Here is a 15,148-nt window from a genome sequence, read left to right as displayed (position 1 = left end):
AAACGAAGGAAACTGGTTCGAGGGACGATGGGGCAACCGTATAGCGTTATATTAAAGTATAAATTCCACCCTTCTCCTCGATTCGAAATCGGTTAAACGATTTTTTCGATCGAAAATTCTTCTCCTTCCATGGAAGAAACAGAGACGATTCAGGTTATATATATATGTATATGTATATTGCTACGCGGTTGAATCTTCTTGTTTTTTCAATATTCAGATATCATCGATCAACTTTATCTACTTTGTTTACAATAACATATCGCGTTGGATTAACACTATCTCGCGCGCTGCTCTGGTCGAACGTGTGCGCGTTGTTCGAACGTTATCGCGTGAATTCGCGGTGCAGAATTTTTCTACGAAATGGCGGAAGAACGAACGACTCGACGCCTGATTTGAGAAATTGATTCTTAAATTCTGAGAATTATATATATATGTATATGAATGGTTACGAGGTGGATAGGATTGATTCTAATTATTATATATATAATAATATATGAATTATATTTCAAATTTATTATTGGACATTTTGGAGGGAATTTTTTGGATTGGTTTAAATTGAAATTAAGAATTTTAGGAATGTATTGTGTATATATATATATATGTGAATAGTCACAAGGTGATAATGGATAGGATTGGCTCTAATTAGAATTATGTTTCAAATTGAACATTTTGAAGAGAATTTTTTGGATTGGTTAAATTGGAAATTGAGAATTTTGGGATATATGAAGAGTCACAAGATGATGATGGATTGGCTCTAATTGGAATTATGTTTCAAATTGAATCTTTTAAAGGGAATTTTTTGGATTGGTTTAAATTGAAATTAAGTTTAAATTGAAATTGAAATTAAGAATTTTAGGAATGTATATATATATATGTGAATAGTCACAAGGTGATAATGGATTAGCTCTAATTGGAATTGTTTCGAATGTTTCAAATTGGATGTTTTGGAGGGAATTTTTTGGATTAATTTAAATTGGAAATTGAAAATTTTGAAGTGATGATGGATAGAATTGGCTCTAATTGGAATTATATTTCAAATTGAATGTTTTGGATTAATTTAAGTTGGAAATTGAGAATTTTGAGCTGATGATGGATTAGCTCTAATTGGAATTATGTTTCAAATTAAATGTTTTGGATTAATTTAAATTGGAAATTGAGAATTTTAAGATGATGATGGATTGGTTCTAATTGGAATTATGTTTCAAATTGAATGTTTTGAATTAATTTAAATTGAGAATTTTGAGGTGATGATGGATAGGATTGACTCTAATTGGAATTATATTTCAAATTGAATGTTTTGGATTAATTTAAATTGGAAATTGAGAATTTTGAGGTGATGATGGATAGGATTGGCTCTAATTAGAATTATGTTTCAAATTGAATATTTTGGAGGGAATTTTTTGGATTAATTTAAATTAAAAATTGAGAATTTGAAGGAATTGATATAGAATTCTGTTTCAACTTGGATCTTGGGATTCGAGCTGGAAATTGTAAAATGAATTTTTCTTCAATTTTTAAATCTCGTGAAAGATTTATTCCACTCAAATCTGTGAAAAATTGAAAGAAGAAAACGAAGTAAGGAGTTTTTTTTTTTCTTTTTTTTTAACAAAGAAAACTTCGTTTTCAAATTGCTCGTGTCGTGTATCTAAAGAAAGTATGGAAAAAACTTAAAAAAAAAAAAAAAAAAAAAAAAAAAATCCTAGTCGATAAGCGTTATCAATCGACGTGTGTGATTTAAAATGTTTACGAGAAAAGTCTCGTACGGGTCACGTAATATTTAATTAACAATTAATAATCGAATAAAAGTTAAAACGATCGGTAAATAAATAATATTCCTCGTCACATGACTCGTTGTTGTTAGCCTGCTTTATCGAGAATTAATTGATAATTAACAATAAAAGTATACCGAGTTCGTGTTTATTTATATACTTTTTTTTTTGTGTATTGTACATAGATAATGTCTCAAGAGGATCTTATTGTTGTAACGCACAAAAGAAATTTTATTTATAAAAAAGACACTTCAAATGATTTCTCTTCTCTCGACAAATTAAATCAACAAAGAAAATAATATCGAAATAAGAGTTAGATTAATAGAATTAAAAAATTTGAGTCAATATCTATTTCTTTATATTATTAAATATACAAGCCTCTATTTAATCTATTTTATATTACAATAGTTTTCTATTTTTAGAACATTTATATTTTTTTCGACAAATTAAATCAACAAAGAAAATAATATCGAAATAAGAGTTAGATTAATAGAATTAAAAAATTTTGAATCAATATTTCTATTTCTCTATATTATTAAATATTACAAACCTCTATTTAATTTATTTTAATACTTTTCTATTTTTAAAACATTTATATTTTCTTCGACAAATTAAATCAACAAAGAAAATAATATCGAAATAAGAGTTAGATTAATAGAATTAAAAAATTTTGAATCAATATTTCTATTTCTCTATATTATTAAATATTACAAACCTCTATTTAATTTATTTTAATACTTTTCTATTTTTAAAACATTTATATTTTCTTCGACAAATTAAATCAACAAAGAAAATAATATCGAAATAAGAGTTAGATTAATAGAATTAAAAAATTTGAATATCTATTTTTCTATATTATTAAATATTACAATTACAGCCTCTATTTAATCTATTTTATATTACAATACTTTTCTATTTTTAGAACATTTGTATTTTCTTCTTCTGATATTAAACTTAAGCCTCGATTAATCATTATCAATTTTTATAAATAGATCGATTGTTGTCAATCTTTTTTAAAATTTGTCATTAACGATAATCGTATAATTATAACAAAATTTTATTGGAAACGAGAATTCAACGATAATTTATTCATAACAATTAAAGCAAAAAAAGATCATATTACAATTTTCACACAATTCATTTTGCAATACATTTCGAATAATTCAAATGTGCATTGCGTTTCGAGACGCAAGTCGAGGATACGTGAAATTTTCCGATCACTGAATTTTCCCAAGATACGAGAAAGTTTTCCTTACCGAGAAGATAAAAAATTATCGAGTGGTAATTTCCAAAAGGAGGATTTAAAGAACCTGAACAATGATTTAGTTAGAACGATTAGTCATTCGTGATAATGGAATCGAAGATGATCAGTAGTATTCAGTAGTTTATCATAATGATTTATCCTGGATAATAGATTCAGATTGCTTCGATCGCTGCGCACGTATTCTTCGATAAGAGAATTACATCACGTTGTATAAGTTGTTGCGTTTACTTTTATTCGTTCGTGTCGTCTTATCGTTTTTTAATATTCATATCTCTTACATTAAATCGATGAATGAAGTAATCGACATTTGCGCATTTCGAATCAAGACTTTTTTATTCATTTTAGGGATGGAGGTGCACAGAATATCATAATATATAATATATATATTCCTGAATATTATTGTATAATGTATTGTATAATTTTTTTTTTTTAGATTGTGTTATAATTGTTGTTTAAAAAAAAAGAGAACGATATATAATATATCGTAGTGTTGAAATATCATTTCGAATCTCTTGGATCAAATTATTTATATCGTTCTATTGTCGAGGGATTATTATTAGCCCGCGATTATTTATTTTGAGCACGAGTCTTCTTCGAGTGGGGGCAATATTTGTTGGAGGGGAGAGAAAAGAAATTAAATTATTCAAAATTCAGAATTAAATTATTCAAAATAAAGAAATTAAATTATTCAAATAATATATCGATTATATACATATAAATCCAAGAAATAATTTAAGAAACATCGAAATCAAAACACCATGAACCACCTCACATTTTCATCATCCATCCAGATAGACACCAAGAAAAAATTTCTTTCTTCCACGACAAAATATAGTTAAATTATAGTTAATAGAGAATTCTGAAACAATGAATGAAAATTTTATTCGGAAATTAATTCTAGTAAAGATAAATATGAGTGCCAGCAATAGCGGTTAAACTCGATTTATAAATTAATTTTTTCTAATATTAATTTAAATTGTAATAAAAATTATAATAATTTAATAATTAACATCAAATCTGCGTGTACAAATCTCTATAACTTCTTCAATCCAATTTCCTGCTCGTGGAAGAACGCCAATCGTTCCGTGCGAAATTTATCCTTGACCTATCTCAACGCCTTGCATAAGTCGAGGGAGAGACGTGGCATCGATCGTTAAAAAAAAAAAAAGGAAAGAAAGAAAGGAAAAGGGAAAAAACGCGGGAAAAATTGAATTATCAATTCAACTCCACCACCGAGAGAGGAAGAGAAGAGAGGGGAGAGGATGTGCGTATCGGTGACGCAGTCGAGCTTGCCTGTTGGCTTGGAAATATCGCGAATCGATGAACTCGATTACACACTTTATCGGGCAGGGCTTAAATGCGGGCCGACCAACAAATTACACGCGAGATTAATCCCGATGACGATGTAATCGATACGATATTATCGATTGATTCGATCATTGATGACGATTTAATTAAAATATTACGATCATTCCCTCTCTCTCTCTCTCTCTCTCTCTCTGTTACGTAACGAATGTTTCATTCGTAAAATGTAAAATATCGTTAAATTTATTCATTTTTTTCGTATCTCTCTTTTTTTGATAGAGGAGAGAGAAAAAATGTTTCGTCGACAAAAAGTCTCGCGATACGGAATATTATTCTCTCTCTCCGTAATTGAAAGAGTCGATTGATAAAATTAAGCTTTTAAGCTTTTTTTTCTTTCTCTCTTTTCTTCTTTTTCGCGCGGGTTAAGTCTAATTTATTTATGATCATACAGTGACATTGATTAATTAGAAGCGATCCTCTCTCTTCTTTTCAACGAAAATTAGTGTATATATATAACGAGCACGCGTTTTAAGTTCGCAACGTGCCTTCCACGTGCTTGAGAAACAATGTTCCTCATTGAAACTCGTTAATTGTCACCTTAGCCTCATCTCTGTGACTCTGAACATCTGAATGACAAATAATAAATAACAAAATTCCCAGAAATCTATTATCTATCTATTACAGTTATAATTAATATTTAAATGAACATACTTGCGATCATATTTGATAATATGATTCAAAATATATTTTTAAATGTATATATAAAACTTTCTGACTGATCATTTCAACAGTTAAATAGCAAAAAAAATATTCTAAAATCTTCTTCTTCATAGCTTAATAATCAAATAAACAATATTCTTTTATATATATATATATATATATATATATATATATATATATATATATATGTATATAAAATAAGGAGCGAAGAAACTCATTCATTAGTCGCGTTATCACATCGTGAGCACGAGCTGTTCAGAGTAAACACAGAGTATTACAGATCTCGAGAGCTTGTATCGATCGAGATAACAGGTCAGTCCACTCTCGCTGCCACTCTCGTTCCATCCCCCATTTGCACCGAACACGTAGGAATTCTTTCATTGGCCGAGATGAACGCTCTCCGATAACGAGGAGAAGCCGGTGATCTACATCTAAACAAACGTATGCGTCGAAATTGCGCACAAGAGACGAGAGCAAACGTTGTAAATTTTACGAGATAACTCTGGATCCAATGCGCGTCCATCTTGGAATTCTTCTTGGGTTTTCGCATCTTTCACGTGATCGTCTTTTTTTTAAACTCAAAATTTGCGACCAAGTAATATTGTTAATCTAGAAATTAATAAAATAACATTTTTATATTTAATAAATCCCAGCCGTAACCAATGTTGAAGAATGAACCAAAGACGAAACAGGAGATATTATTGCTATTGGTAACCAAGTTGAAAAAGGAATTTGAGTTCTTTTAGTAAAAGCTATTATTTAAATTTAATCAATCATCTCTTGAATGATTAAATTTTTACCCACTTCTAGATCATTCACATTTAGAAATTCCTTTATTAATTAAAAATTTAAATTTAAAATCTATTTTAATTAAATTTTAATATGGCAGAAATTGTGCATTGAATTTAAGCTTCAAGTATTATTTTATTTTATAAAAACTTAAATTTCACCTTCCATTATTATTGCTTCCTCGATGAATGAATAAAAATTTGAGATTAAGGGATAATCGAGGAAAAAATTAATCTTTTCTTTCTCTTTGTAATTAATTGATTTCATCTAAAGAAATTTAACGTATATTTTTCTCCTTTTTTTGATTACAGTTCAAGCGTATGCTGAACAAAGAGCTGTCCCATTTCTCAGAATCCTCGAAATCCGGCAACCAGATATCGGAATACATATGCAGTACCTTCCTTGGTAAGTTTGTCAAAATCTAAAATATTATATTATATTATTCCTGAATATTGTTGTATAATATTTCATGTATGAGCTGGATTAAAATTAAAAGAAGCGAAAGAAAGAACTTTTTAATTGTTCGTTTGTGTAACCAAATACGAAATACGTAAAACGTAAAACTAATAAGAAAGAAGGGGGGAGAAGGAAAAAAAAGAAAAGAAAAGAAAAGAAGATAATTTGCCACTTTATCGAGGTCAACACCGGGAGCTGATTTATCAGGGACAATAAGAATAACGTAGACTCTCTTACGCATTAAAAGCCCTTGAAAACTCCGTAAATGCATACACATGTTCCACGATCATTCATCCCATTCTGCGCTCTTTGTCCGCCGCTCCACTCCTTTTTGCTCGTGGAACGAGGAATCGGCTTCTTATTTACGCAGACTGCCTCCTCTTTGTTGTTGCAAAGAGATGCAGATTGAGATTACTTCCAGCACTTTTGTTATTTATAAATAAGTCGAAAAATGGAAAAATAACGGTCCATATTTCTCTAGAATTAATTAATTATGCACGTGTTGGGGATAATTGGTTAAAATTTTCAAAATCGATGGTTATTTAATTTCTATCATTTCATCATATTAGATGTGATGAATTTGTTGTAAAAGTGATATTATTTTCACCGTGTCTCTTAATAATTTTAAATGTAAATTATTATTATTTGAATATCAATTAAACAAGAACAACTTTCAAAAAAGGAAAGAAAAGAAGAATAATCCTTTTAAGAGGCTGATTATTTCTGTTTCTCATTATTGCATAATTGTGAAAGTAACTGAATATAATCAAGAAAAGAGAAAAGAAACAAATCATCTTGATCATCCTTCATTATTTTGCTGCAAAATAATTTTCTAATTCTCCTATTACATTATTATACAATACTATAAAGGAATAAAAAGTAAATTATCTTGTCATTGATAACAATGCTCTATATTTTATACTACATTATACTAAATATTTTTCTCCAACACGTTTAATTTTCCATTCTACATTATTATACAACTTTATAAAGGGATAAAAAAATAAATAATTTTTCTACTATACTGCAATACTATAATTACTAATAGTATTGCAGTATAGTAGCATGTATCACATTAAATATTTTTTTTCAATATGATTTTGACAAAATAATTTTCTAATTTCCTATTATATTATTATACAATATTATAAATTATATTACAATATTGTAATAATCCTCTTATATTTATACATTATATTAAATATTTTTTTCTAATACATTTAATAAAATTTTCCATTCTATATTATTATACAATTCTATATTATCATAAAGAGATAAAAAAATAAATTATCTTCTCATTGATCATGTTACAATTACTAACAATGCTCTATATTTTATACTACATTATACTAAATATTTTTTTTCTAACATATTTAATAAAATAATTTTTAATTTTCCATTCTACATTATTATACATAATACTATAAAGGGATAAAAAAATAAATTATCTTGTTATTTTGTTATTATACTGCAATACTGTAATTATTAATAATGCTTTATATATTATTTTATACACATTAAATATTTTTTTCCAATATGATTTTGACAAAATAACTTTCTAATTCTCTATTATATTATTATACAATATTATAAATTATATTACAATACTAATAATCCTTTTATATTTACATATTATACTAAATTATACTAAATATTCCTTATTAAATAATCCTTTTATATTTACATATTATACTAAATATTTTTTTCTAATTAAAATCTATATTTAATAAAATAATTTTTAATTTTCCATTCTATATCATTATACAATACTATAAATGGATAAAAAATATAAATTATCTTGTCATTTTGCTACTATACTGCAGTCCTTATTAATAGTATATACCACATTAAATATTTTTTTCCAATGTGATTTTGACAAAATAATTTATTACATTATTAATCCTAATTCCTTATTACATTATTATACAATATTATAAATTATATTACAATATTGTAATTATTAACAATCCTCTCACATTTACACGTTATATTAAATATTTTTTTCCAGTATGATTTTGACAAAATAATTTTCTAATTTCTTATTATTACAATATTATAAATTATATTACAATACTATAATTATTAACAATCCTTTTAAATTTACACGTTATACTAAATATTTTTTTCCAATGTGATTTTGACAAATAATTTTCTAATTCCTTATTATTACAATACTACAAATTATATTACAATTATACATTATATTTACTCCTTATACTAAATAATAACTTTTTCCAATACATTCGACAACAAATCACCATAAGTCACTTTTATTCACAGACAAGCAACAAGAGTTGGACCTACCCTCCCTTCGGATCGAGGATGCGGTTGCAGCAGCCGGAAGCACGGATGCTAGGGCGGCGAAGAAGAAGGACCGGGCCCAAAGGGGCCCGGCCGCGATGTCCCACATAAGCGGTGTGAAGCGACCCCTCACGCACACAAACAGCTTCACCGGGGAACGTGTACCGCTTCACGGCGTCGAGACACCCCACGAGGAGGAGCTCGGCAAGGTAGGAACAATTTTACTTCTATCTTTCGATGGGACCCCATACAAAACGACTGAAACGCGTTTCCCTTTCATCGTTCATTTAATTTTTATTTGATGAATATAATATTTGTTATAATATAATAATAGAAATTTGTAATTTTAACATATTTCCACGCAATTCGAATATTAAAATTAAAAAATTAAATATTAAATAAAATTAAAATTAATAATGTATTTATAAATTTAAGTAACCGTGTCAAAAGCGTAGAGAAATTGAATTTAAATCTCATCACGTTGTTCTAAGAATCTTTTGCGAACGAATACCCAGATGCAAAGGAAAAGAATCTATCCTTTAACCGATAATCGTCGTTAATCGTTAAACAACTTCTCGCGAAATGAATCATATTCCCGTGTTGCGTAACACGGTTCCCAGAAACGGAATGTCGCGAAAGCGAAATTAATTAACGGTACATCTACACTTTCTACTCATCCGGAAGGCCTCGATTACGGATTCAGTTGTCTCCCCAGCAAGTGTCTCGCGCGTTCAAAACACTTGCACAACCGGTTTTCATACGTTCGATTCGGAGCGAGAAATCGCGTAAGGGGTTACTTCAACTTCCTCTCTCTTCATCTTTGTTTCTTACTTCGTTCCAAAACGATTATCGAAAATTAATCAACGCTTGTATCATCTGTATATAATTTTAAAAATTCCTCGATTGATCAAATTACACATAGAAAAAACCCACCCCCTTTAAATCCATTGAATTAAATTTACTTTCGAAGATCTTCTGCAATCAAAGAGCGTATTAACTCTGCTTTCCTGTTGATTTTAACCAAAGAGAAAAAAAAAAATATAATCTTTGATACCAGTCTTCAAAGACGTTCGAGTTTATATTCGATTTTTGTACGATGTTCCATATATATATTAGATCGTGTTTATCTCTTTGTTTATACCCATTCTACATCTGCGACACATTTTCTTTTTCTGGATCGCTTCAAAGACGAAGGAAACATTCGCACGGAGTGAAGATGTTTCGTTAACCCAGATGCGGATACACGGCGCACCTACTACGATAAATCGGTTAACGATTTGATGATATTAAATTTCTGGTCGATAATGTAAATGACGGTATAAATTACGAGAGATGATGGAACGGGAGCGAGGAGAGATATTGGATATGGAGACGGAAAATATTCCACGGTGAAATCATCCTTGATCCCTTTAGTTCCTCTTATCCTTATCTCGGTCTATCGGCGCGATAGTTGTGCACAATGCGCGTTGCATCATCATTATCGTCTAGGAAATTTCCCTATCTGGCGAACGATGTCCTCGTTCGTTCAATATTTGCCTCGTTATATACGAATTGACAAACAAAAGGGCCGGAGAAAGAGGATGGCGAGGAGAAGTCTTTGTTCATTTCGATCATTTACAGTTGGATGGAAAAATTCAAACTGTATCATCGTGGAAATTTTTAATTCGTATCTTCTTCGTATACATTTTGTTACAAAATATTGTCAGATCGGTGAAATAGTGGATCCATCTTCGATGCATAATTTTCAATATTCTTATCTTATGTTGAATTTCTCGGCTGCAGAAAAGAGATAAAAATTTGCTGCGAGTCGTAAAAATCGTTCTCGTATTCTCCTGCTCCGTCGAAGAGTCTATTTGCGCCGCCATCGTCAAGTCGTACGTGATCCACCGTTAAACTGATAATAGACATCGATCCGTGTTCCGAAAGGCCAATACCGCCTCTGTTTACGATCGTTGCACGAACACGTTGACGAAAAAATTTGGGACGAGGTCGGTGCCAGATAACCCAATTTCTAGAATTTCTTATCATCTTGCCATAATTAATTTTTTTTTCCACCTCAATTTCGTATTACGTCACGGCAAAAATGGAAATCAAAATGGGATCGAAGATGTGCGTGAATTTTTTAATGTAAGAAAAAAAATTTTCTATTCTCCTGGAAGTATCTTGTGCATCTTGTGCACGTTTTTAAAAAAAATATTCTACGGTTTAACGTTACATTTCGTGTATTTTGATTTCATCGATGACGCGAAAAATTTTTTTTCGATAATTTTAATTTTTCGAAAATCTTTGAGAACTGCCCGATCTGCGTCTTGTTTCAAATTTTATTAAGAGCTCGATTCCAAGTAAAATTTCCGAATCGAATGCTGAATCGAATACTTGGATTTATTTACCCAACAAACCTTAGCTTATTTTTCGAATCGATTCGGAATTCACTTTTCGTATCCTTTAAACTAAATTTCTTAATTCCGAGTTATATCGATAATATCATTGTGTTCATCGGTTTACAGTTTTAAACACATTCTATTTTTAATCTTTGAACGATTAAAAACATCAAATTTAAATAATTGACTCTAAGTCACGATTTCATTTCTGACGTTTCATTCTTCTATTTATTCACTTCGATTTATTCATCATTCAATCGATCGAACGTTTCCTACCAAGATGTTCTATCAAAATAAAAATAAAAAAAAGAAAATTTATTCGAAAATTTATTTATATTATTATATAATATCGTATATTATTTATTTACAAAATAAAATTAAAAAAAGAAAATTCATTCGAAAATTTATTTATATTATTATATAATATTGTATATTATTTATTTACAAAATAAAATAAAAAAAGAAAATTCATTCGTGTCAAAATAAAATAAAAAAAAAGAAAATTCATTCGAAAATTTATTTATATTATTATATAATATCGTATATTATTTATTTACAAAACAAAATAAAAAAAGAAAATTCATTCGAAAATTTATTTATATTATTATATAATATCGTATATCATTTATTTACAAAATAAAATAACAAAAGAAAATTCGTTCGAAAATTTATTTATATTATTATATAATATTGTATATTATTTATTTACAAAATAAAATAAAAAAAGAAAATTCATTCGTGTCAAAATAAAATAAAAAAAAGAAAATTCATTCGTGTCAAAATAAAATAAAAAAAAAGAAAATTCATTCGAAAACTTATTTATATTATTATATAATATCGTATATTATTTATTTACAAAATAAAATAAAAAAAGAAAATTCATTCGTGTCAAAATAAAATAAAAAAAAGAAAATTCATTCGTGTCAAAATAAAATAAAAAAAAGAAAATTCATTTGAAAATTTATTTATATTATTATATAATATCGTATATTATTTATTTACAAAATAAAATAAAAAAAGAAAATTCATTCGTGTCAAAATAAAATAAAAAAAAGAAAATTCATTCGTGTCAAAATAAAATAAAAAAAGAAAATTCATTTGAAAATTTATTTATATTATTATATAATATCGTATATTATTTATTTACAAAATAAAATAAAAAAAGAAAATTCATTCGTGTCAAAATAAAATAAAAAAAAGAAAATTCATTCGTGTCAAAATAAAATAAAAAAAAAAGAAAATTCATTCGAAAACTTATTTATATTATTATATAATATCGTATATTATTTATTTACAAAATAAAATAAAAAAAGAAAATTCATTCGTGTCAAAATAAAATAAAAAAAAGAAAATTCATTCGTGTCAAAATAAAATAAAAAAAAGAAAATTCATTCGAAAATTTATTTATATTATTATATAATATCGTATATTATTTATTTACAAAATAAAATAAAAAAAGAAAATTCATTCGTGTCAAAATAAAATAAAAAAAAGAAAATTCATTCGTGTCAAAATAAAATAAAAAAAAGAAAATTCATTTGAAAATTTATTTATATTATTATATAATATCGTATATTATTTATTTACAAAATAAAATAAAAAAAGAAAATTCATTCGTGTCAAAATAAAATAAAAAAAAGAAAATTCATTCGAAAATTTATTTATATTATTATATAATATCGTATATTATTTATTTACAAAATAAAATAAAAAAAGAAAATTAATTCGAAAATTTATTTATATTATTGTATAATATCGTATATTATTTATTTACAAAATAAAATAAAAAAAGAAAATTCATTCGAAAATTTATTTATATTATTGTATAATATCGTATATTATTTATTTATACACTTGATAATTTCGTGTATAATCATCGTGTATAATCGATGCAAATTCCCTCTTTCCTGTTATGGAGAGTATATATATATATATAACTTTCACATAATCAACGTCTAAAGCTTTTGTATGCTAATAAAGGCGCTTCCTGGTCAGATGTAGCCAGCAGGTTAAACACGCCTCTCCCGAGGCCTTAGAATCGTCCCCGAGAGCCCACGCGTACCACGCGGCTCTCGGGATCGCTAAACGCGATGCCAACTCCTTATTTAGCCCGCGAGACAGTGGCCAATCGTTTGTTTACCTTAGCTAAATGGGGGTCGAATGTTTAAATTAATCCCGATTGCTTGATTCTATCTGGATCTTGATAAATTTCTTGATATTTTACTTGAAATTATCTAATAAACATTTTGGAATATTTTAAGCGGGAGAAAATTTATTTTCACGCTCATCATCTGATGTATTACAAAGTTAGGTATCATTGGATAATTGTACGTTTTATTATCGTAGTAATATATAATTTGAAATTGGATAAATGGTATTAATTGTTTCTCGTAATTTTCTCAATTAAGCTTTTTAAACAAAATTAGCAATCATCCAAAACCGCTAATTGGTGCTAATTGATCTTTTTTCCAAAATTAAATTTCGTGGATTCGAAAAAGTGTCTGAAATCTGTTCGAGCCAGAAAATAAACGGACGATTTACAGATTCTTTAGAGGATAATTTGTTTTCAATATCAAATATTTTTGATAAATCAGAGATCAAGAATTAAAAAGATTAAAGAAAAGAAAAGAAAGATTAGATTATTATTATTATTATTATTATTAGAAATCTCATTTTATACAAATCTTTTTTTTTCTATATCGTTCCATGATGATTATACAAAAAAAAAAAAAAAAATGAATAATTCATAAACTGACCTTAATTTGTGATATTTATAGCTTCTCTCAGACATCGACAAATGGGGCATCGATATCTTCAGGATAGGCGAATTAAGCAACAACAGACCGCTGACCTGCGTCGCCTACACAGCCTTCCAGACCCGGGATTTGCTCAAATCGCTGGCCATACCGCCCAAGACCTTTGTGACCTTCATGATGACCCTCGAGGATCACTACGTCAAAGACAATCCCTTCCACAATAGCCTGCATGCCGCCGATGTGACCCAATCTACTCACACTCTGCTCAACACACCCGCACTCGAGGTTAATATTTATCATTTATCGTCGATAAAGTATCCATAAATAACAATGCTCTTAACTCTCTTCTATTGATAAAAAAAAAAAAAAAAGAATTATAATCAACAAATCACTGAGAGAATATATATATAGCGTATTATTTAATCGATCCGTTAAATGGCTTGCCTCGTTCGGGACTTTTATATCGATTAATTGGATCGAATGATGGATTAATCGAAACGTTTCTTTCTGCATGATTGCAGTCCGTGTTCACGCCGTTGGAAATCACAGCCGCTCTGTTCGCAGCCACCATTCACGACGTGGACCATCCTGGACTCACCAACCAGTTCCTTATAAATTCGAGTGAGCATTCTCTTTCATAACACCTCACCCGGACGATAATATAAAATAATTATTTTGTAATTATTTGTTTGAACGAATAGAACAAAGAAATATCCGCTTCTGTCCTAGGCTCCGAGCTCGCCCTAATGTACAATGACGAGTCCGTTCTGGAGAACCACCACCTGGCAGTGGCGTTCAAGTTGCTTCAGAACGAAGGCTGCGACATTTTCGTCAACATGACGAAGAAGCAACGCCAGACGCTTAGGAAGATGGTGATCGATATGGTCCTGTCCACGGACATGTCCAAGCACATGTCCCTGTTGGCCGATCTGAAGACTATGGTCGAAACGAAGAAGGTGGCCGGTTCTGGCGTGCTTCTCCTAGACAATTACACCGACCGAATCCAGGTCCTGGAGAACCTGGTGCACTGTGCCGACCTGTCCAACCCCACGAAACCTTTGCCCCTCTACCGGCGATGGGTCGGCCTGTTGATGGAGGAGTTCTTCCTTCAAGGAGACCGGGAACGAGAGCAGAACATGGACATAAGCCCGATGTGCGACAGGCACAGCGCCACCATCGAGAAGTCGCAGGTCGGCTTCATAGATTACATCGTGCACCCTCTCTGGGAGACCTGGGCCGACCTGGTGCACCCGGATGCTCAGGATATCCTGGACACGTTGGAGGAGAATCGAGACTGGTATCAATCTATGATTCCTCCGTCGCCACCCTCCGATGATCAACAGCAACAGCAGCAAGGGAACGAGCAGCAATCCGATAGAATACACTTCCAGGTACGAGTGTGTCCAC

At 29.3% G+C, this 15,148-nt stretch overlaps 1 protein-coding gene across 12 annotated transcripts in view; it reads left to right on the top strand.

Moving 5' to 3' along the window:
- Window positions 1-15,148, top strand: part of LOC411288 (cAMP-specific 3',5'-cyclic phosphodiesterase) — a 255,555-nt gene that overhangs the window by 236,655 nt on the left and 3,752 nt on the right. For all 12 annotated transcript variants that reach the window (XM_026442339.1, XM_016913388.2, XM_006568534.3 and 9 more), the window contains 5 exons: window positions 6,159-6,252; window positions 8,584-8,813; window positions 13,763-14,026; window positions 14,263-14,362; window positions 14,471-15,132. In XM_026442339.1, coding sequence (XP_026298124.1) covers window positions 6,159-6,252; window positions 8,584-8,813; window positions 13,763-14,026; window positions 14,263-14,362; window positions 14,471-15,132 — 1,350 coding nt within the window. The remainder of the gene's footprint in view (window positions 1-6,158; window positions 6,253-8,583; window positions 8,814-13,762; window positions 14,027-14,262; window positions 14,363-14,470; window positions 15,133-15,148) is intronic.

This window comes from Apis mellifera, linkage group LG8 (assembly GCF_003254395.2).
Source record: "Apis mellifera strain DH4 linkage group LG8, Amel_HAv3.1, whole genome shotgun sequence".
In the NCBI taxonomy this organism is placed as follows: Eukaryota; Metazoa; Arthropoda; class Insecta; order Hymenoptera; family Apidae; genus Apis; species Apis mellifera.
The sequence above is the reverse complement of the archived record's forward strand: the minus strand, read 5'-3'. Positions and strand labels throughout refer to the sequence as shown.